At 42.0% G+C, this 23,744-nt stretch overlaps 6 protein-coding genes across 7 annotated transcripts; 3 read left to right on the forward strand and 3 right to left on the reverse strand.

Moving 5' to 3' along the window:
* Positions 1-2,702: 2,702 nt before the first annotated feature.
* Positions 2,703-5,079, reverse strand: LOC131266195 (uncharacterized). The gene is made up of 3 exons (XM_058268592.1): positions 4,901-5,079; positions 4,422-4,837; positions 2,703-2,724 (listed from the first exon to the last, which is right to left on the reverse strand). Exons 1-3 carry the CDS (start codon positions 4,949-4,951, stop codon positions 2,703-2,705), a joined length of 489 nt encoding a protein of 162 aa, XP_058124575.1. The 5' UTR covers positions 4,952-5,079.
* A 1,988-nt stretch (positions 5,080-7,067) lies between these two features.
* Positions 7,068-9,758, forward strand: LOC131272891 (uncharacterized). The gene is made up of 5 exons (XM_058274764.1): positions 7,068-7,787; positions 7,857-8,132; positions 8,235-8,375; positions 8,464-9,084; positions 9,169-9,758. Exons 1-4 carry the CDS (start codon positions 7,311-7,313, stop codon positions 8,635-8,637), a joined length of 1,068 nt encoding a protein of 355 aa, XP_058130747.1. The 5' UTR covers positions 7,068-7,310; the 3' UTR covers positions 8,638-9,084; positions 9,169-9,758.
* Positions 9,759-9,978: 220 nt separating this feature from the next.
* Positions 9,979-12,294, reverse strand: LOC131258639 (uncharacterized). Its single transcript, XM_058259993.1, has 7 exons — positions 12,141-12,294; positions 11,258-12,076; positions 11,145-11,183; positions 10,795-11,070; positions 10,552-10,698; positions 10,451-10,478; positions 9,979-10,319 (listed from the first exon to the last, which is right to left on the reverse strand). The coding sequence occupies exons 1-7, from the start codon at positions 12,210-12,212 to the stop codon at positions 10,165-10,167; spliced, it is 1,536 nt and encodes a 511-aa protein (XP_058115976.1). The 5' UTR covers positions 12,213-12,294; the 3' UTR covers positions 9,979-10,164.
* A 918-nt stretch (positions 12,295-13,212) lies between these two features.
* On the forward strand, positions 13,213-14,566 carry LOC131272407 (signal peptidase complex subunit 3). 2 transcript variants are annotated; one of them, XM_058274131.1, is made up of 4 exons: positions 13,213-13,328; positions 13,385-13,596; positions 13,695-13,961; positions 14,023-14,565. In XM_058274131.1, exons 2-4 carry the CDS (start codon positions 13,454-13,456, stop codon positions 14,150-14,152), a joined length of 540 nt encoding a protein of 179 aa, XP_058130114.1. In that variant the 5' UTR covers positions 13,213-13,328; positions 13,385-13,453; the 3' UTR covers positions 14,153-14,565. The 2 variants fall into 2 exon arrangements, with proteins under 2 accessions (XP_058130114.1, XP_058130115.1); XM_058274132.1 differs by having other exon boundaries at positions 13,250-13,328; positions 13,403-13,596; positions 14,023-14,566.
* A 94-nt stretch (positions 14,567-14,660) lies between these two features.
* Positions 14,661-15,845, forward strand: LOC131261257 (methylglutaconyl-CoA hydratase, mitochondrial). The gene has a single exon (XM_058263242.1). The coding sequence runs from the start codon at positions 14,837-14,839 to the stop codon at positions 15,779-15,781; it is 945 nt and encodes a 314-aa protein (XP_058119225.1). The 5' UTR covers positions 14,661-14,836; the 3' UTR covers positions 15,782-15,845.
* Positions 15,846-16,029: 184 nt separating this feature from the next.
* LOC131261258 (phosphomannomutase) lies at positions 16,030-16,907 on the reverse strand. Its single transcript, XM_058263243.1, has one exon. The coding sequence runs from the start codon at positions 16,824-16,826 to the stop codon at positions 16,068-16,070; it is 759 nt and encodes a 252-aa protein (XP_058119226.1). The 5' UTR covers positions 16,827-16,907; the 3' UTR covers positions 16,030-16,067.
* Between the last annotated feature and the right edge of the window lie 6,837 nt (positions 16,908-23,744).

Raw genomic sequence — 23,744 nt, forward strand, 5'->3', positions numbered from 1 at the left:
CTCGCTCTAATCTCGCATTCGCTCTTGCTTCCACTCGTACTTGGGTAGACAACACGCGATGAGAGTGTGTGCGGTGCACGGCGAGCTGAGAGCGTGTGCGTTTCAACGCGTAGAACTTGCACCGCGCCACACACACACACGCTGCGTCCCCACGCACCGCGTCCATAAGCGTATGTTATTTTTTATTCTTCATGCACCTCTGGATGTCTATCATTTAGGTTTTGCTCTAATTTGTTATCTTTTTGCTACTTGTAATTCTGTTGCAGATCGATGAACATAAATCCATAATATATAACATGCTCGGATATTTGAATTTTAGTTAGTTACACTCTTTAACTTTTGAGCGGATTCAAGGTGGAAAGAACGGGATTAGAGCCATCCTGTACGAGTAAAAAACTCTCGTATTGTTTCGAACTCACATTTTGTGGAAGACCGCAAGATCGTTCCAGCTACCGTTTGTGTGTAAGGACTATAAATCATCTTCATAAGGTCCCAGATGAGCCATCGGCATCAGAAAGTTATGAGATAATGCGCAAACGGTTTTTCAAATAAAAATATGTCGGTCAAAGAAAACCCTATTTTGTGGAAAAATGTACGATCCTCAATTCATAGTGGTCAAAACACATTAAAGAATGAACGTTCTTCATTCGCAATGCGTTCACGAAGCGAACGGCAGTCGGTTTCAAGCGCTTCGGCGTGTCCCTTTAAAAAAGTTCTTATTAGAAGCCAAAAAATTGATTCTCTTTGACTACCGTACGGCAACGTTGCCACTTTTACGTGTGGGTTGCTCGCTCTTTGTGTTTGCCTCGCGTATTATTTCTCCGTTAGGCTGCTAATAGACGGCGCGCGTCCGACGCGTCCGCGTCCCGAATGTTATCGAACATCAGTCAAAATGGGGTCTAATTGACGTTTAACGAATTGTCATTTACCCGCGTGGGACGCGCATCGTCTAGGTGACCACCCGCCATTTTGAACGCGCGTCGCCAGCTTAAAAATATTTTATTTTAAGTATTTAAGAAGAAAAACTCATTCTTTCTTAGCGTGGCAGGTGTCATGTGTGTTTTCATACAACATCCACTCAACGAATTAACTATAACGGAACATTTATATTGAAACGTCAACGGACGCGCTAGCGCGTGGGACGCAGAGTTGCTTGCTCGAAGCAACTCTGCGTCCAGGCAGGCGCGTCCGCTAGCGCGTGCCGAAAGTGTCCTAAAAGATGTCAGTTTGACAGAGTGTAGATCACATTCGGGACACGGGCGCGTGGGACGCGCGCCGTCTATTTTCGGCCTTACACGTATTTTTGCTTCTCTTCCGACAGTCATGACTGCATTGCTAGGGAATAGACGTGCTCTCCCTCCACTCTAGAATCATGCGTCGTACTTGTGGTGCGCTGTTGGATCCAACGCTGTTGGAATCGACTCAAGTCTCGATGTTCCGTTCAATGCCATGCCTGGGATCTGAAAATAAATAGTCGGTAATATCTGGGCTATTCCTTGCCTCGAAAACGGACACGTTATACACCAAATATTAATCGATGCTATGTGATGTGCCGTTTGCTTCGTGAACGCATTGCGAATGAAGAACGTTCATTCTTTAATGTGTTTTGACCACTATGAAGTGAGGATCGTAAATTTTTCCACAAAATAGTGCTTTTTTGACAAACATATTTTTATTTGAAAAATCGTTTGCGCATCATCTCGTAAGTTTCTGATGCCGATGGCTCATCTGGGACCTTTTGAAGATGATTTAAGGTTTTTACACACGAATGGTAGCTGGAACGATCTTGCGGTCTTCCACAAAATGTTAAGCTGCGGATAGACGGATGCAATATTTCACTGCAATGAAATAAAATTTGACATTCCTACCAAAAATGACAGTGAAAGCAATATTTCGATGCTTAAACTCCCCGTTTGGATCTTTGCAATGTTGCAATGAAATACGCATAGAAATATTGCAATGACTGTCATTTTAGGTAGCAATGTCAAACTTTTGAGGGTATTATGATTGGGTGCGCGGAAACGATAAACTTCTCGACGCTGGCCCATACAAAAGGTAAACAACACTTTGAAAAAAGCGAAAAAATGGCTGGGCGTCTCGACGATCCAAAACGACGCCACCTGCGTGTCGAGACGATGCGCGGATACGAAACGACGCGCGTCGTTATCGTCGAGCAGTTTCAAGCACCTCCTGGTCGATGGATCTCTATAGACCGTATGTGTCCGAAGCATATGTGGGTTCTATGGATCTTGGTATTTACCAAGAACATGATAAGTCAGGATGCACTTTTCATATCAACGTTGTGTTTAGACAAGTCACTTTGATTTATTTAGCCATTTAGCCATAGTATAAAACACACCAATAACTCGATCGTTTTGAAAATTGATTAAAAATCAAAGTGCTCGAAACTTGTTAAAAACTATGTATTTATATACCTTGAAATACTTGTATAAATACCCAGGTTGCTATTAGAGCAAATATGCGGAAACTTTCGAGCAATAACACGGAACTGGATCATAATACCCTCATTTATTTCATTGCAGTGAAATATTGCATCCGTCTATCCCCAGCTTTAGTTCGGAACAATATGAAAGTTTTTTACTCATACAGGATGACTCTTATCCCGTTCTTTTCACCTTGAATCCGCTCAAAAGTTAAAGAGTGTAACTAACTAAAATTCAAATTTCCGAGCAAGTAACATATTATGGATTTTTGGTCATCGATCTGCAACAGAATAACAAGTAGCAAAAAGATAACAAATTAGCGGCAAAACCCAAATGATTTACATCCAGAGGGGATTGAAGAATAGAAAACAACATGAACGCGGGGCGGCGCGGTGCAAGTTCTACGCGTTGAAACGCACACGTTCTCAGCTCGCCGTGCACCGCACACACTCTCATCGCGTGTTGTCTACCCACGTACGAGTGGAAGCAAGAGCGAATGCGAGATTAGAGCGAGAGATTCGAGCACTGGCCGAAAATTTTAAACTGGGAAGGGCTGCGCGAGCCACCATAAGGCCTCTTCGCGATAAGTTGGCGTAATAATTAGATCGGAATGAAAGCACTAATTTTGTGGTTCTTTCACCGAAAAGTTCCGACAAATTTTATTAAAAACCCCCCCACCAAGCTTTTAGGGTTTCTTTGCCTACAATTACTGTGCACAATGGCATTAGGGAGCGTAGTTTTTCAATCCACTCCGTTGATCGAGCATCGTGATTCATCATGTGAAGCATTCGGAGTGACGGAAAGACTGCTGGAATTGACAAGAGGGCATCCTCATCCTTAAGTAGAATGCAATCCCAATTGAAATAAAAGAAGAAAAGTAACATAAGCATAGTATCGCCATAAAGCCATCTATTGTATACCTACCACACGACACGAGAAGATCCAAAGTGTTTCAATTTTGATTGATGGAAAACTTTGAAGCGAACGATAAGAAATATCAATGTTATTCAATTTTAACTCAATTAGATGAGGCAAACGATCAAAATGTTGTACGCCGTCCTCAGAAATCTGAAATGCAACAAACCAGTTTAAATTTGTTGAAATGATATTAATCGAATTCAATAAATATTTGAATTGGTTAAAACAATGCACGTAAACCGCTTAACATACCGAACCACCGTTTAGCTCCAGTCGTTTGAGAGATAAAAAGTTATTGCAGATAAATTGCAGACATTCATCATCTTCACAATTCGATGTGCATAGCTTGCTCAGGTTTGGCATCACCGTAGGTAATCCTTTTAAGAACTCCAACGAACCCGGCTCATATTCTACTAGATAAAAACCCAGATGAAGTTCTTGTAAAGAGGAAATTGGTTGACATTCTTCAAATGCGTTACGATTTAGTATTCCGTTCAATCTAAGGATCTGCAAAAAAACAAACGAAACATACTTGTGTAGTAAAAACCCTGTTTTTCTTAGCTCTCTATGTTCTTTCAACTTACTCTCAACTTGGAAAGGTTTGCTAATCCATTTAAACATGAATTTTCTATGTCCAATAAAAACATGTCAAGAAATGTAATGTCCCGACAATGTTCCACCAAAATGTTCACGAACAGTGCAGCTTTAGCATGTCTTAATGAAACACGTTGAAGACGTTTTGATCCAGTAATGAATGCACAATTCGAGCTCGAGAAAATAAACTCATCCGTGTAATCGAAATCAACCTCGATTTCTAGTAGCTCCGGAAAACTTATTTTGCAAAACGAATCAGTTAAGTCAGATTCGTTAAAGGTTACTTTAACCGATTGTAGTTGATGACTGAAGTGTCTGAAAACTTTAAGTTCGATTTCTGAAAACACATTGTTCATACTGATTTTCTGAAGATTAGGAGCGATGCTGCAGATATCAAACGTTTCCATTATGGGAATAATGGAAACGTTTCCATTGTGGGAATAATCCCACATTTCCAGTTCATACAGTTGGTGGAACACCGGCAGCATCAAAATACCATCAAATTCATAGCGCCGTATGAGAGCCAATCCTACGAACGATAGCGCCTTCAGGTTTGGAACCTCGAGTAAGATGTGCTGGATTTGCGAGAGTTCAACTTCCCCGCGGACACCCAAGCTGGTTACATTTTTTTTAAAACCCTTTATAGCTTGAATGAACTTTATGTGAATATTTTCATCCGCACTGCCGCATCCTAACCCAATATGACGATACTGTCGTTGACCTTCTCTGAGGGGTTTATTCTCCTGATTTTGTATTTGTACTACAAAGCGGATGTGATCCATTCTGCGACCAGAAAATGCCAAGTGCGACCACTGGCGGCACACTAAAGAAGCATTTTTTAGATCGGCCACTGTCAGATAGTCGAGAATAATCTCGAGAATCTGAAATAAACCAAAATTAATAAGGATCGCGAAACATATTGCAATGATTGAAAAAACACTCACCTCTATTGGTAAATCACTAATTTCCATCCGTGGTTGGGTTAACGAATCCATCTTTTCAAATTTCTCGTCGTAGATTTACGAGAGAGAGAGAGGGGTCAGCAACGATGATAAGTATACAATTTAAATGTAAAGGAACAGCTTTAACGTTTTGAAAAGAACGATGTGATGATTCTTCTGGGTTTTGTGGTCGACGGTAATGTTTTACCTGGAAACTCGAAAGACAATTTTTATAGTCACACCGCAATGCCGGTTCAATTACGAATACGAATTATACGAATGACAGGAATGACAGCCCAAGGTTGATTTACATAGCAGGTGGGTTCATAACGAGCTCGATTTCATTAACCAACGTGTATAAATTAGAAGGTAAAGTCGTCCAGTTTAAAATGACATTTCATGACTTGACATAACCAAGATGATTAAATATATCACAACCCAAGGTGTATACATTAGAAGGTGAAGTCGTACAGTGTAAAATTACATTTCATGACTTGACATAACACTTCTGGGGTATTCATATGGGTTTTGAGGGGGGGTATCGGAAAAGGATTGGGCTTTTGACATAACTCTTCTCAAATATGGCACCCCTTCCAAAGCGACATAAAGTCACCTTCTATATTTATACACCTTGGTGCGAACCTTGTAGCTGTCAAATCCCATACATTTTGACACCAGCCTCAGGTTGGTTCATCTCGCATGAATCGCTTTAATTTCATTAGAAAATGAAAGGAATTTTCAAACAAACAGTGCTGATTAATTTTCATGTTAACTGCATGTCATTTTTTTACTTATTTTTCTAAGCAGTTTCGAATGAAATCGAAGAGCTTCATTCGTTACCGGGCCGCTACACGAACCGAAAACTCCAACCGAGAACTCAAAAACCGTATAAGTTTACGTCAAAATCTTCTCGGTTCGTGTAGCCGCGTTTTGTGGTACCAATTCTGTGAGCCACGCTACACGAGCCGCAAACTCAAAAACTTTGCGGCGCAACGAGGTTTTTGTTTTTGATTTTTCAGTTAACTCAAAAATCTTCCTTCAAAGCAAACAAGATCTTATTTCAATTCACACAAAAAGTAAAAGATGGATAATCTGTTGAAGTGTGGCTAACTACCCTATCGCGGGTCATCGAGTTGAGTACCCAAAACTTGCAACAACGCAACAGGCGTATTGTGCGGAGGCAAGAAGATGGCAACCGTTTGCTGGACAATACTGTAGCAGAGCAAGCAAATGAAACTATAATTAACTTTCTTCGCATGAAGAAGGAAGATTTTGATGTTCTCAAGTTACATAAAAAGTGGTAGAATAAAATATTTTAATCTTTATCATTAAACTTTTTGAAACTTTTAGATTTTGGAATCAGTTGGTGGGCCGGACTTTGCGAACCTCTGATCTATAGTGAATTTATAATTGATATTCTAGCTATAAAATAACAAAATATTACCGTAACTACAAAAGAAACACGTAAATTTATCACCATATGTTCGTTTATTTTGTTTTTGAGATTTGTTATGTTTACATTTATTTCTTTTTCGTCTTCTTCTTCTGACGCATTTGAGTTTTCGGTTAGCTGCCAAAAACTTCTCGGGTGCAGTTTTCAGCTCACGGAGCTGAAAAGTTTTTGACGTAAACTTCTCGGTTGTTCCCCTCTTCTCGCCGAAAAGTTTTTGAGTTTTCGGGTCGTGTAGCGGGGCTCTTATGAACCCACCTGCTATGTAAATCAACCTTGGGCTGTCATTCCTGTCATTCGTATGAATTGAACCGGCATTGCGGTGTTTCATTTGTTTCGAGTTTCCATTTGTTTTACCGTCGACCACAAAACCCAGAAGAATCATCACATCGTTCTTTTCAAAACGTTAAAGCTGTTCCTTTACATTTAAATTGTATACCTATCATCGTTGCTTACGCTCCTCTCTCTCGTAAATCTACGACGATGGAAATTAGTGATTTACCAATAGAGGTGTGTTTTTTCTCAATCATTGCAATATGTTTCGCGATCCTAATTAATTTTGGTTTATTTCAGATTCTCGAGATTATTCTCGACTATCTGACAGTGGCCGATCTAAAAAATGCTTCTTTAGTGTGCCGCCAGTGGTCGCACTTGGCATTTTCTGGTCGCAGAATGGATCACATCCGCTTTAGAGTAGATATACTTTACCAGGAAAAAAAAACCCTCAGAGAAGGTCAACGACAGTATCGTCATATTGGGTTAGGATGCGGCAGTGCGGATGAAAATATTCACATAAAGTTCATTCAAGCTATAAAGGGTTTTAAAAAAAATGTAACCAGCTTGGGTGTCCGCGGGGAAGTTGAACTCTCGCAAATCCAGTGCATCTTACTCGAGGTTCCAAATCTGCAGGCGCTTTCGTTAAAAGGACTGTTTCCCATACGGAGCCGTAGATTTGATGGTGTTATGATGCTGCCAGTGTTCCACCAGCTGTATGATCTTATAATGTGGCATTATTCGTCATTGCTCGAGGAAACGTTTGATATCTGCAGCATCGCTCCTAATCTTCAGAGAATCAGTATGGACTGTCATACAGAAAACGCTCTTAAAGTGTTCAAACACTTTAGTCATCAACTGAAATCGGTTAAAGCATCCTTTAAACAAGTTGACTTAGTTGCTTCGTTTTGTAAGATGAGTTTTCCGGAGCTACTAGAAATCGAGGTTGCTTTCTGTTACTCGGACGAGTTCATTGTCTCGAGCTCGAATTGCGCATTCATTGCTGGATCAAAACGTCTTCAACGTGCTACGATAAAATATGCTAAAGCTGAACTGTTCGTGAACATTTTGGTGGAACATTGTCGGGACATTACATTTCTTCATATCTGTTCGGACGAGCTAGAAAATCAATGTTTAAATGGATTAGCAAACCTTACCAAGTTGACAGTGAGTTGAAAACACATAGAAAGATATGAAAAACAGGGTTTTCACTACACAAGTATGTTTCGTTTGTAGATCCTTGAATTGGAGGGGGAGCTAGAATGTAACGTATTTGAAGAATGCCAACCAATTTCCTCTTTACAAGAACTTCATTTCGTATGGACATTTGAAGCAATAGATGTTGAGGAATACTGTGTGGGATATAATATTTTGGAGTTCCTCAAAGGATTACCTACGGTGATGCCAAACCTGAGCAAACTATGTATATCGGAGTGTTTAAATGATGCCTGGCTTCAATTTATCTTCAATAACATGTTATCCCTCAAATGTCTGGAGCTAAACGGTGGTTGGGTATGTTCAACGGTTTACGTGCATCGTCTAAACCAATTCAAATATTTATTGAATTCGATTAATTGCATTTTAACAAATTGAAACTTGTTTGTTGCATTTCAGATTTCTGGGGGCGGCGTACATTTGGATACTTTGCCTCATCTAATTGAGTTGAGGTTGAATAAAGTGTCTAATTGTGATCGTTTTTTTCAAAGTTTTCCATCTACCAAAGTTAGAACACTCTCGATCTTCTTCTGTCATCTGGTAGGTAGACAATAGATGACTTTATGGTGATACTATGCTTATGTTACTTTTTTTCTTCTTTTTCAATTGGGATTGCATTGTACTTAAGGATGAGGATGCCCTCTTGTCAATTCCAGCGTTCTTTCCGTCACTCCGAATGCTTCACTTGGTGTGTCGCAATGCTCGATCATCGGAGTGGATTGAAAAACTACGCTCCCTAATGCCATTGTGCACAGTAATTGTAGGCAACGAAACCTCAAAACTTGTTCGTCATTATTATTAGGTAGTTAGTATCGAATTGAAAATACTCGACAATTATCTGTATTTTTATGTTGAATTATTCCCGGTTGACGACAAATGTCAGTTCATCCTGGTTTTGGGTCCCCGCATCCAAAAATCCGTACTTCTCCCCCCCTCAACTCTATGATTAGAAATGAGAATGTGTGCGTTGGTCGTTTTCTTAGGGAGAGAGAGGGTGCGAATGCTTCCTATTCATATTCTATCCTTTGCAACCATGCAACGCCAAACTAACCCCAATATGCTTACTGTGTCGTTACTCGCGTATACGAACGTACTTACGTACGAAACCTATTTGAGATATGTGAGTGTGTTCCTTGTTGGAGCAACTACAGCATCATGTATTTGCGCAGTCTGGTCTTAGCAATTTCAGAGTGCAGGCGCAAGTGCATTGAGCAGCAAGTGTTATGATTGTGCCATTAAAACTGTTGAGGTAAGAAAAAACTAATAAACTTATGAAAATGATGGAAATGTTGGTAATTTAAATCAGTAACATTCTAACTTTTTTTACTTTTAGGAATGAAAAGCAAAGCTAAAGAATGCGTCGAATGATGCATGATCTGGATCGCATATGCTAATAAGTTAATTAGGTTAGGTTAGGTTAGGTTAATTAACCCTTCTTTTTCGAAAGGTTGACTATATATGTATGTGTACACAATTTGCATCTATGAAACCCAAAACAAACCAGCTTTCAATCTGACAGAGCGATAATGAAGTTTAAGGATATCATATTCGAGTTTAAAGAATCATTAATGAAGGTGACAAACGCGATGAAGGATTGCAAGATGTCATATTCCGGTTTCAAGGTGCGATAACGAAGTTCACAAAGGCGATCAACGCGTTTCAGCTTACGCTATCCATCGTAAAAGGCTGTATCGCTCTGATAAGAACGATGCAAAGCACATTCTGAGTTGCGTATACGATAGGGTACACAATGTCAATCTATTTTGGTGCATTGGTTCAGAACCAAATTGGATCAACAGACGAGGTGGGTTAATCCCGTACAAATCACCTTGATTTCATGGTTGAGGATGATGTAAAGATGATGAACATTGTAAATCACAAAGATAACTGCTATTGCAGAAAATATTACATGTACAAATTCACTTGAAACTGTGAGTGGTTCTTCCATAAATTATGACACTCTATGGCCATATGGGATATGTATGGTCTTAAAGTATGTTTGTTTGGGTGCGTTTTCTGGTTTGAGCCTACCGGGACGAGTCTGATCTGTTTCCATTCAAGTTACATTTTTTAAACTGAGCTCAACTTTCATGCTCCTTTTTTCAAAACTAGCTTTAGATATTGGTTTATTTTTCAAATTTTATTAAATTTTTAGTTGAACGCATGATGTTTTTATTATTATATATTTAAATATCCCGGTTGACAAAAATTCAAATTTTTTGCAGCTGTCATGTAGTACCAGCAAGTTTTTCCATGGCAGATTGCTGGGACTCTTGCTGGAAGTACATAGTACCAGCAACAATGTCAATTTCTGTCAACCGGGATGAATTCATAATATTTTTTTTTTGTCACGATGATACTTTCGTTTGTTTCTTGTAATGACCGTGTACCATGGCAGTCGAGAACGTAGTGATTCGAGGCTGCTATCTGATATGCACTCATTTGGGTAGATGTTAACCATTCGCAGTGATGGAAACAGTATATCACCCGGTTGACAAAAATTCAAATTTTTTGCAGCTGTCATGTAGTACCAGCAAGTTTTTCCATGGCAGATTGCTGGGACTCTTGCTGGAAGTACATAGTACCAGCAACAATGTCAATTTCTGTCAACCGGGCAAGCTCCAAGATGTTACTTTCAGTCACCTGGAACGCCAAGAAACATAAAAAGAATACAATTACCATGGTAAAATCTTACAGCAAACTGTGATCTACCTACCCCTCGACACTCGTAAAATGAGAGTACACTTAATTTGGGTAATTCGGGTATATTTGCAATAACACCATAGGAAAACTCAATATATACAAAACGCAACTCAACAAGATTACGTAATTGCCCCAAATATCGAATAACCTCACGAGAAATCTGAAAAATAATAACAAAATGGTTCATTTTCAAACGTCATCTATAAGATTCAATAAAATAATGAAAAGAAATGTGAATATAAGCCGCTTCACGAACCTGCTTATCAGTCGACTCTGTAAAATCCCCCATCAACACTAAACATTTGAGAGTTGGCATGCTATAGCAGATATTTTCAACAGTGCAGGGATCTAAGAAATGTTCACCTAGAACCACCTTATCGAGATTTGGCATCACCTTACATATTTCTATTACGAAGTCAAACCTACAATCTTCGAACGGATAGCATGTAAGAAAAAGTTCTCGTAAAGAGGGAATTGGCAAGCAGGGGCGAAAATTCCTTGGTGCGCCATCCCATTTTGGGCAACTTGCAAACTGCAAAAAAAAAGAAACACACTGTTATTGTGAACAACCTACTTTTCATAGCTATAGAATTTTGTTTAACTTACTGGGCAATTATCCCCCGATGTGCCTTCCAATTTTAGGATCTGCAAAAAAAAAGAAACATACTGTAATTGTGAACAACCTACTTTTCATAGCTATTGAACGTTTTTTAACTTACTTTCAGCTTGGTAAGCTTTGCTAATCCATTCAACGAACTATCATTTAGCATGGTAAGGTCTATAGCAAGATGTGTAATGTCACAACAATTTTCCACCAAACTGTCCACGATCTCTTCAGTTATAAAACAGTTCAGTGTAGCATGTTGAAGACGTTTTGATCCAGTGATGAAAGCGGAATTCGGACTCAACATACAGTGTAAAGCACCATCAATAGATACAACGATTTCAAGAAGCTCCGGAAAAATTATTTCACAAAATGGATCTACAGTATTAGTGTGAGAATATATAATGTTGAAGATCACTTCCACTGATTTCAATTGAAGTCTAAAATGCCTGAAAACTTCTAGAGCGTATTCTGTATTACAATTCATGCTAATTTCCTGAAGATTTGGCGCTATAGTGCAAATATCTAACACATCCAATGTATTTTGCCTTAAAAAAGCTATGCTGACTGCAGAAAGATGGTGGAACACCGTCATCGGCATAAAATCATCCTCAACCTTCGGATGATTTTCAAGGCAGGCTAATGCATGTTCCTCAACCCATAAACTCTCTACAAATTTGTATCTGCTTTGTAAAAACTGAATTAATTCCCTGTGCATTCTTTCGTCGCCGACTAGGCAACCTATATGACGATACTGTCGCTGACTTGCTTGCAGAATCGAAAATCCACTGCGAAGACTTCCATTCCGTTGTATTTGATATCTGATGCGATTCATTCTCCGCCCAGAAAATGCCAAGTGCGACCACTGGAGGCACACTAAAGAAGCATTTTTCAGATCGGTCACGGGCAGATGGTCGAAGATTGTCTCAAGAATCTGAAATGAAACATAATCAATTAGGATCGCAAAACATATTGCAACCATATAAAGAATGACTCACCTCTATCGGTAAATCACAAATTTCCATCCGAGGTTGAGTTATCGAATCCATCCCTTTCAAATTTCTCGTCATAGACAACTTTAACGTTTTGAAAAGAACGAAGTGAAGATTCTTCTGGGTATTATATTCGACGGTAAAACAAATGGAAACTCGAAACAAATGAAGCACCGCAATGCCGGTTCAATTCATACGAATGACACGAGTGACAGCCCAAGGTTGATTTACATAGCAGGTGGGTTCATAACGAATGAAGCTCTTCGATTTCATTGGAACCAACGTGTATAAATTAGAAGGTGAAGTCGTCCAGTTTAAAATGACATTTCATAACTTGACATAACCAAGATGATTAAATACTTAATAGGTGACTTTTTAGGAGGTATTTTTTGGTAAATGGCAACCGTGGCTTTTGACAGCATGGCGATAAACAGCATAGAATTTAAACAACTATACAAGTAAGTAGAAGATTCGTGAGGTGAAACTTCGCCACATTTGCTCTAAAAATCGGTGACTCACTACAGCCGACGGCTTCTACTACGGAATAGACTGGTCGTGCCTACTTGGAACATCCACGCGACAGCTTTCATTCTGGTAGATCCTAGAAAGTAATGAATTTTCTACTTACCCGTTTGTGTTGCCAATTGTGGGTTTTGCGATTCAACATTAAATACTCTGCAGTAGGCTCTCATTCTTGATGTTCTACATACACTGCTGCGGTTGCTAGGTGAGATGTAAAACGCTGTAATGAACGTTTGAACTCAATTCTGTAACAAAAAACAGCTAAACCAGGATGTAAAACACATTTATACTGATCGACTGCTACCAACCATAGGATTCTTGTATCAGAAAATCTATTTTGTTGGAACTGTAAGACAAACACCTATTTGTGTATCTACAACACCCGACAATTCTAACCTCAAAATTGGCTCATTTTGGTCATCAGTACCAACAAGGTAAAGAGACATGAAAAGCTGTGGCGATCCAACATGTAGTTTCAGTAGTCTTGGTCATCTTGTGGTAGTGTCAAAACACGAAACGGCCTAACCTGAAAATGTGAGTAGCCTTGCATCGCATATGACAGTTGTTTGCGTCGTGTCGTTGTGTGTCGAGAAAAGTACCGAAAGCCGATTCGGCGGACAATTTTCTATTGCTTAAAGTACTTGTTTGGTCTGCTGAACAACTATCAAATAGGTAATATTTCTATTATGTCGCATGGCAAGATCGTTATTGAACTCAACATTTTACAGTTCACCTGGCCGCAACAGCACGGCCCTAACTTCGGCTTCCAGCGACAGTGATTGATAAACACATCCAAAATGCATACTGTAATGACCCGTGGTAACGCTATCCTTGCGTACTCCCTGAGCGTCCTTTCGGTCCTTACGTTCTGCTGTTTTGCCTCCACGTTCTTCTACGACTATCGCACGGATGCTAAAATCAACACGGTCAAGGTGCTGGTGTAAGTATTGATAGTCTCAGCGTCGAAGCCTTAGCGCCGGTAAGACGGAATCGTTGGGCCACGTAATCGCATGCAAATCGTTTGTTTTGTTTTTTCAGTAAAAATGTACCCGACTTCAGTGCTTCGCGGGAGAAGAATGATCTCGGTTTCATCACGTTCGATCTCGGGACCGATCTGAACCCCTTGTTCAACTGGAATGTGAAGCAGTTGTTCCTGTATCTCACTGCCGAGTACACTACGGAGCAGAACGCACTGAATCAGGTTGTGCTGTGGGATAAGATTATCCTTCGGGGCGAGAATGCGAATCTGGACTTTAAGAACATGAACACAAAGTACTACTTCTGGGACGATGGAAACGGTTTGAAGTAAGGGCTTTCCTGTTTCTATTAGCCATCAACTTCGAAACTGATGGATTTAATTTTTTAGGGGACACCAAAACATAACGCTCACCCTGTCGTGGAACATCATCCCTAACGCGGGGCTGCTACCGAGCGTGTTTGCCCACGGCCAGCATTCGTTTAAGTTTCCCGAAGCCTACATCGCGTCACCCGTCTAGTCGTCGAACGGACGCCTGCCGGCTGAGCGAATACTTGCAGCGGCAGCAGGAGGAAGAACGAGAAACGGAAGAGCTAATCCAGCTCATACCATCATCAACTAGCTCGATTGTATTATCCATCTTTAACATTTTTCAGTGCGAACGTTAAAAAAGGATGGAAAACAAACTCTAGCACGCGAAAGACGCCGTACCGTTCCAATCTCAATTGGGTCCGATCGCAAGGCTGTTCACTTTGGTACAACTTTGGGCAAAGCAAATAAAACACACACTAGGAAAATTATGTCTTGGCGGATAGTTGCTTTCAAACGGATAGTGGCGTAGATTCAATGCATTACCGGATTACCATGCTTTGAAACGATCGTTTCAGACGACGTGACTTTCCGCACGAATCGAAAACATTGATTTTGAAATACGAGTTTCTTGAAAATAAATGCTGGACGAAAAGTTTACTAGCTCGCGGATGCAAACGTAAACATCATTGTTTTGATGTCACACTCCTTGACGGCAGGTCTACGAATCGACATCACTTTTGTTTTCTTATATAACCTTTAACATAAACTGCACGCGGCAACTTCGTTTTTCATTGCTTTCAAGTGAATTAAAAGCGTGTAAAATATAGGCAGGACGTTGATTGGTTGAATTGAATGTGATAGTATTTAAGTTGCTGGAAAAAGATCCATCACCATGCTGAAGACGGTCGCATTGGCCGCACGTTTCGTGAAGCAGAGTGTGGCGAAGACAAACGGGTTATCCCGTTCGATTGCGACGACCGCACGCTGCAGCTACATTGATGACCAAGGGGCAAAAGGGGCAAATGTTGCCCCCAATCAGGAGCTACAGCTGACGTATCTCACCGAGGAGGACAAACAGGGCATCGCGGTGCTCGGATTGAACCGCCCGAAGGCACGCAATTCTTTCAGCAAATCGTTGGTCAACCAGCTGCTGGACGCCATCGAGGTGCTGGCACACGACAAAAACGTACGTGTGGTGATCGTTCGCAGTCTCGTGCCGGGCATTTTCTGTGCCGGGGCGGATCTGAAGGAGCGGGCCACCTTCACGCAGCAGGAAGTGAGCCGGTTCGTGTCGAAGCTGCGCCAGATGATGGTGAACATCGAGCAGATGCCCACCCCGGTCGTGGCTGCGATCGACGGAGCGGCCCTAGGGGGAGGGTTGGAGATGGCATTGGCGTGCGACATGCGCGTTGTGGCCACCAACGCCAAGCTGGGGCTGGTGGAGACCAAGCTAGGAATTATCCCCGGTGCCGGTGGAACGCAGCGTCTGCCACGCATTCTCAACCCGGCCGTTGCGAAGGAGCTCATCTTCACGGCCCGCCAGTTCAGTGGCGAAGAGGCAAAGGGACTCGGTATCGTGAATCATGCCGTTCAACCGAACGAAACGGGCGATGCAGCGTACCAACGAGCGCTCCAACTCGCCATGGAAATCGTCCCCAACGGCCCGGTCGGGGTGCGGATGGCAAAGAAAGCGATCGATAAGGGACTGCAGGTCGACATCGGCACGGGGTACGCTATCGAGGAGGCGTGCTATGCGCAAGTGATTCCCACCAAGGACCGTCTCGAGGGATTGCGTGCCTTTGCCGAGAAGCGGAAACCCAATTTTATTGGGGAGTAACGCACACGAGCTCAAACTACAAAGGAAATCTGACGTAAACGAACTGCAAACAGTAGGGTATGACTCACTGTGATAGAGAAAAAGTGCATTTATATTCCATATATATACCATAATTACCGTTTTTTAACAACTCAAAGTTCTTCCATTAAGCACCCCACAGTACCTCTCAGCTGCGCCAACCGTCGCGTTTCAGCCGGTAAAGACAATGTTAATAAAACGGATTCGGATGGTTCGTCGTCCACTTTTTACATCTCAGTCCTTCCTGTTTTGTTCCTTTATTTTGCCATTATAGCAACAATAGTTCAGTCAACTGTTTTTTGGTATCTTCCGGTGAAGTCACACGATGGCCGATCGTCTTTTCATGACTGTAGATTTCGTAGTCGTTGCCGCCCGGATCAGTCTTATCGCCGAAGAAATGTATTTCGCGGAACGCTGACGGGCGCTTGAACACGTGACGCAAGCAGAACGTTTTGTCCCACCCTACCGGGTACACATCGAAGCTTATCTGCCCCCCGATGCTGTACGTCAGGTCCACTTCAGCGAACTCCACCCGCAGTCGGTCGATCATCTTTTGCCGCACCTGGTGCACATTGTCGTACGCGTAGAACTCGTTTCTTTCCTCCTTCGAGCAGTTGCGCCCGATAGGGCAAATGTTCAGCATTCCGTTGCGAAACTCCACAAAAGTGCCCCGCTTTACCGGTATGTCCAGGTCGGCTATGTAGTGCAGGCAAAAGTTGATGAACCGCGTCAGCGTGTCCTCGCCGAGATGATGAATGATGGACACCTTGCCAATCTGTTTACCGCCCTCGTACTGCACCAATCCATTTTCCGGGAATACGTAGTCGAACTTCTGGAGGAACTCCTGTCCGTTCAGTTGTTCACACATTTTCTCCAGATCGGAACCACCAACCACGCCGAGCGTTGCCCGTGGTAAAACCTTTTGGTAAAGAAAATTCTTCATCTCGTCCGTAATGAGAGCCCGTGGCTGCGTGAGCGTTCCATCGACGTCGAAGAGAAGCAAAATTTCGTCCCTCTTAAGCTCCATTGTGATTGGGTAAGGCACAGTATCACGAATTTCACCTCCGTTCTGTGCAACAAACAACAAACAACTGAAAAATCGAACGTAAACAAACACCACCGGCTGTCACTTGCTTCTCGACGTAAACATGAGCTACGTGGAAGAGCTTTCCATACCAGAGTGGTGAAAGCTCGTCCATTGTTTACAAAACAACATTCACCACATTGAACGGTGAGTCGAGGCCCAGAACTGCATTCTCATTTTTCGGTTAAAATTACATTTTATTTGCTTAATTATTAAGATGTTTAAACTATTTTCTATTCATAATTTTCCCATGACTGGTGTAGTTGTTTTATTCTTATTCTTTTTACTTGTAGTATTTTGCGAAACAAACAACACAAACAGGAACATGCAAACTGCACCACGTTGGCACTTTTTGCATCGAATTTGCCAAGTTAAAAAAACAGAAACACGTCAGTTCGTTGCTTGTTTGGATTGTTTTTTTTCAACCGGTTTCATCATCTTCAAAATAGTTGTAGCTTGAAGCACGTCGGTAAGAAGTTGTCGTAAATTTTATGATATTCCATTTAAAAAAAAAGGTTTAAAAAAGAACTGTGTACCATATTTACTAACCACTTTAAAAAGTCTGTGAGGGCCATGAAAGAAAAACGATCGCTTCCGTATTGCATATAGTATCCCAGATCACAGCCAACCTAGATGCAAACGGTTCCTTCGAGGTAAGCAACCAACTTAAACGTTGCTCCAGAAAACAAGATTCAAATCTAAACTCCGCACTAAAATGTCTCGACGGTGGGCGACCCGATCCTGGGTCTCCCTCGATTGGTATTACGTAATCGCCTGGAAGCCTTCATTTACAGACCAGGTTTTCAGCTCGCCTTCGATGGTTGCTTTTCATGCGGCGCAGGCGACGATCGTGAAGCTCCACAAGCGAATATACCAGGAGTGCTTAGATTTATGCAACACTTCGTCTTTGGAGCCTTTCGACAGTTTGGAGGTCCAGGCCTGCGATCTATGAACCTGGCCGACAGCAGCTGCACTTTCACTTGTGCTATTTTTAGCCTCGATAGATCGAATGACCGCCGTCGTTCCTATGGCGCAAAATTGCTCCCTTGCAGAGAACACACATTTGGTGCATATCGACCGTACCCCAACAATCCCACTGCCAAACGTTCCCAACCTTACCGCCACACATTTTGTAATTCCCGATCACGGGGTTTCCTCGGCGCATGGGACCAATCTCCAGCCGTGTGGCACCTTTTGGTTGAATCTTTGATACGATGTTATATAACGGCCGGTTTCGAGTTTATCATTATGCCGGCCAAAATGTGCCCGAACCGCCCGAGAGATGGTGAAGCAAAACAAAACGAAAAAATATTAGTCCCTACATATTCGGGACGGTGCGAAGAAAAACAAGTTTTGTTCGATCGTATTGCGAGTCCGACGATGCCGATTTTCGATCGATCGCTCGCGACTCAGCGCCCCAGAAATGGTACGACATCTTTTCGGTGCGACTCGGCGAAGCTTTGGTTCAGGCTGATTCGAACATACCGAACTAAGTTGCTCGCTTTTCGTGTTGCGAGATGTTTAAGACGTGAACATTTGCATATTCCCTCATTCAAGTGTCTGCAGAATGTTTTGCCGTTCAACTCCACGCAGTATTAAAGCAGAGTTTAAAAAATATGAATTTGTTCCAGACTTAATTATAAAGCTATCTGCAACCTAACCGCATATTTAATTGTTAAGAGTTTTGGATTTGGTCTTATTGGTCAGATGGAATAACCATATAAACCTAGTAACATATTATGGGATTTTTGCATCTTCGAACAACATTCTGATATTGTTTTACCTTTTTGTAAAACAAATTCTGCATCACTTTACTTTATACAAGACAGAACCTACGATTATAAAGACAATCGATGCGATTGTTAGAGAATAAGCGACTGTTTTGTGATATAAGTAACAGAACAACAGTATCTGTTCTGTTTTTCTCGCGGAAGCAAACAGGTGTTCCTACGTAAATGGTACATAAAAGTTTAGTCAGTATTAAGAGCAGGAAACAAATGGCGTGACGTGTTGGGGAATTCGTTGGCAACAATGAGCCCCGGATGGAGGTACTCGAATGCAAGCTCCCATGCTCAAGGCTAACCATACTTCGCACCATGCCGGGAGTTAGGTCCCGGTTCCACTTTTAAGGTGTGTGAAAACTGGTCCTTCAAGAGCTGGTGTCGTTCGCATACACAGAACGGGGATCGTTGCTGACGTTTGCAAACGCAGCTCGTAAGTCCTCAGACCCCATCGACGTCGATATCCGCGTGCAAAAATATCGATACGAATGCACTTCCCATCGCGATTGGGAGCAAACCTACGAACGGTTCGGGCTGGGAGTCATCTTCGCAAATGGGGAAATCCTGTTGACCAACATCTCGATAAGCGCCTGATAGGGATCTAAACCGCACACCGGACATCCCCCGGGACGCCGCATATCTTCACTCCCTGTCAGACAACACAACTGCTTGTTGATTAGATTGTCGTCTCCGGTTTGAGGTTCTGAGGAGAGGTGAGGATACTGACCGGGCCTTACGGGAAGGGGAATTCACCGTGTTGGGGAAAAGAGGGGGAAAAAAAATAAGTAAGACGCTATGCTACTCCAAGACCGGTTTCACCGATATGGTCGATGACGAACAATCGATGCCAGCGTGTCGATAAGATATCGCGCCACGAGTATCTTCCGCAATGTCAACCACCAGCTTCCGCCTGCAAGCTATCAGCACTTCTCGCTTCTTCAGTCTTGCACTCGACTGCCCCATTACATGCGCTTGGTTACATTTCTCACTTTCTAGAGCCGGAACTTTCCTCCTCACCCACCTCTTCTCCATAACACGTTTTGGGGTTTACCGCATTTGCCGGAAGAGATGCATTTTGGCAAGGCACAAGAAAATTGAACCTCGAGCCTCAGCTCGATGCCTCGGGAGAGCATAAAATGCATCAATGCCTGCAGATCGAAGCAAATGCACTTAACATGCTTACATCATCGTTTGGAGCCGATGTATTCAGATCGAGTCCGGAAGCACTCGTCTCGGGCTCGTCAGGAACTGGCGGCTACCGGACAGCACAATGACCTCCCCGGGTGCAACACACACACAAGCTTCCTTACAGATTTACGTAACACTGAAATTACTGAAATTTAATGTACCTAGTTGAATTTCCCGACATTCAAATAACATTTATGACACATTTAATGGTAGAATTTAGCTTTTTTGCTGGTGATTTTTTTCTGATCGATTTTAGAATAAACCGGGGTCGACTGAAGGAACCAATCAACCTCCAATTTTGCAAAACCTGAAGTAAAAGGATCTCGGTATAGATTCAGCCGGTTTGGAGATAGTTCACAGCCGGGGACGGTAAATGGATTTCTTACAAAACCCGTCCCAAACCCAACCAACCAATCCCAAAACCTCTGCCATCAGTCTGGTGTGCATTGGTGGAAAAAAGGCCAACCAAGCCTACAAGAATCTCACCTCAAAATCGAACCCGTGCGTCAGACTAAAAACCCGTTCGTGAGTTCGTGGGCCTGGCGCACGATTAGGTAATTGTGAACCTTTCTTTGGTTGGCTTTTGCCGTTTTGCTTTGAAGACCCCACCAGATGTTTGGGAGCGAAGCGCGGAGGGGTAAGGTGACTGTTTTCCCAACCCCCGCAATCGGTTGTCTCGTGAGTTGACGCCTTCCGTGGGCTTGTGGACTTAATGCTGCCCAAAAGGTCGTTCAACTTGTTCAAAGTTCAACTTTACAGTATCGAATATTTCCTTGTTCGAAGAAATCATATTTAAAAAATCCAATGTTTTGTGTTCAGTAAAGTTAGATTTTTGGTAAAATTCGTTTTGAGTAAATCAGCATTACTCCGAGTTTAGGTGACAGTTTTTGAATGTCCACGAATTAATCAATATTTTCATTTAAAAAATCAGTTCCAGAATATGATTCTTATTGAAAATAAATGAAATCATGTTAAGTTCTTATTGATGATTGAATCCAGTTCCACACAACATCATTACATTACATTACATCATTTTTCCAATTATTAACTTATTAATAGTTTGCAGTTACGAATCGTGGAGACAAAATTTTCTTCTGCAACAGAGCAAAATGTGGCTCTGCACCACTTCATTACTTTGTGATAGTTCTATCGTAGGAAGCCATGTAAATTGTTGAAATAAATGTTCATCCACTCACAAAACAAAAAGAAAACTGACACAAAAAAAATTACATAGCGGGTGATTAGTGATTCTTCTATTAAAAAAATATTGGAAAATATTTGTAAAATAACGGTCCGACAACTCTATATGCATACAGACGTCTATCTGCATACAGATCAGCTCAGTATACTGAGCCGACTTGGTGAATTTAATAAACTAACCAAAAAATTTGAAGCAAACTTTTCTGTTTAGCGTTAGTAATGGCCTGCTTTGCGAGCACTTTTCTGGTTTCATCCCCGAGGGTTTAAAATGCTATTATTCTAGAGTGCTGAAGATGGCAAGCGAATGTTGAATGATAAATATTTGATTTGTACAAGGGTTTATTAAAAATATAAAATTTAGGATGTGCTAGGGTTTTTCTGCAAGAATGCCCATTCGGCCCATTTCGTAAGAAACGGAGGGTGGTAAAAGTCAAGACTGATTTCAAAATCTGTGTGGCTGCCGTTTTACATCAGGTGGAACACTGTATTGTCCACTGCTTGGCCCCAAAGTCACCGTCGAAAGGCTGCTTGGTCGCATTGGTCCCTCTTCCCTTCCTACCGTGGCGTGTCGCTTCTGACGGCACGCAAGGAGCCTTTCGCAATCACGTCGAAACCGACCACACGAGACTACAGAAGACATCGTGGTTCAAGTGGTTTCCGCCTGCCTGCCAAGACGTTCTAAATTGGTTCCACATGATCGCGCTTGCCGATCACGGTTGGCGGTGGAAATCTCTTGGTCCCTCTATGCCACTGCCACCCACTAATGCGGGTGGAGGGTGGTGTTGCTGATCCCGAGTTCGAGTGCGACTTCACTTTTATTGCTTCTTATTGCAGGGTGATTTTCTTCGGTCCCTTCCCTTTCAACTTACTGGAAGGAAAAGGAGTTAGCAAAAACTTGAGTAGGCCAGATTTGAGTCGTTAACCACGGTGCACTTTGTTGCAGAATAGTCGAAAGAGTAAAATGGTCGAGGGCGTGGAATAGGGAAACAATACACCCCTTATCTCATAAATTTTTTTTCCATCCATATTTTGTAATGACAACTTAATCTGTGATTTACAAATTGTGTTAAAATCTTTTAAAAGCATACCTACGACAACGAAAATGAAATATTATTTCATTGGATTAAAACAAGTTTAAATTAATTTTACTTCCGTCTGGGAACTAATATAACCTAACCTTAAAAAGTTAGGTGGTATAAAAATTATCCCCAATACTTCAGAAAGAGAAAGGTTGTAAAATACTATTTGGTTTGAGGAAATGTGAAAATGAATAATATTCCTTGTTTATAGATAAACTTTTTCAGGGAACAAAATCGGATGATTTTGGAACTATCGCTTAAAATAGACCCGGGTATTTTGAGAAAATATTTAAAAAATCTAACATTATCGAAATTTCGAAAATTTTAACAGACAGAAACAGGAAATATGTAGAAAATGTATATTTGCAAAATGAAAGGTGAAGAGATTAATTTTTAATAGTCCAATCAAATCAAAAAGGCATTTTAGTCAATTGTACTGTTGAGAAAATCGCACGCATCGTACTTTGTTGCGAATTATGATAGCTATTTGTCGATCGCAAATCCTGTACACTATGAGTTATTGTTAAACCCCTATTATCGCACTTAAAATGGTGCACTTGACAATAAAGATAAACAGACTTTGAAGATATAGGAACAAAAATAGGAATCCCACAACAATTTAGCAGCCAGCAGGGTTTATCAGCAAACGGCCGATTGATAGGGGTGTTATTCTGCTGGCGTATGATCCTCACGTGAAAAAAGGCCAAGTTGAGCCATTGGACCGTGGCAAGGCGGACGAATTCAACGAGCCGTGGAAGCAATTCAAATGTTAGCCACTCCATCGGAGCCCCGCACAATCCGCGGAATAGTGGACCGGGTAGTGGTTGTCGTCGTCGGATCCGTTGGATTTTTATGATTCCATCCGTGTTTGGGTACCGCCGCGAGTGTGCGCCCGTGTTGGTGTTTGCAAGCAGGAAGGGAAAGGAGGAAAAAAAAATGTCAAGGCCAGCGAGATAAAAGTGAAAAGTTGTGCCCTGGGCGCGACTATGGCAGCGAATACGGCGACCACAATCACAATCGGATCGGATCGAACGCTTTGCCAACCTCGGTGTCCTCGAAGTCCTCGACTCGCCCCGAACGAAAGCCGTCACTTACCGGGAGCGGGGTTGGGGTTGGCCAGTGAAGGATGGGGATGGTCGCACATACGTGTGGAAATTTTAGTGTCACGATCTTCCAGCCAGACGACCACATCCCAACGAAATCGAAACTGAAAACCTGTCCTCGACGGTTTCGACAAGCGGAACGGGTTTCACGTGGAGGTTCACGTCTGAGCTTCTGATACACTACTTCTTCTTCGTGGTCGTGTTGCTTCCTGAACCAAGCACAGCCCTGAGTAGAACAGGTTCCTCTTTGTCCCGTAGGGGCTCCTTCGAGACGGTTTTAAAGGTCAGCAGGAAGATCCTGGAAGGAGGATTACTTTCGATTGCCAACGGTAGACGCCACGTCAGCTCCTGGACAACGTGGAACGGACTGGCGGTGCGTTGTCCGATCTTCCGACATTTAATTAGATGCAAATAGCTTGATTATGTGACAGAAATAGAAGATGTTTGGTTTGAAATTTGTCACCTAAAAAAACTCAAAATTACCATGTTCAAATTTTAAATTAGCATAAA

This window comes from Anopheles coustani, chromosome 3 (assembly GCF_943734705.1).
Source record: "Anopheles coustani chromosome 3, idAnoCousDA_361_x.2, whole genome shotgun sequence".
Classification (NCBI taxonomy): Eukaryota; Metazoa; Arthropoda; class Insecta; order Diptera; family Culicidae; genus Anopheles; species Anopheles coustani.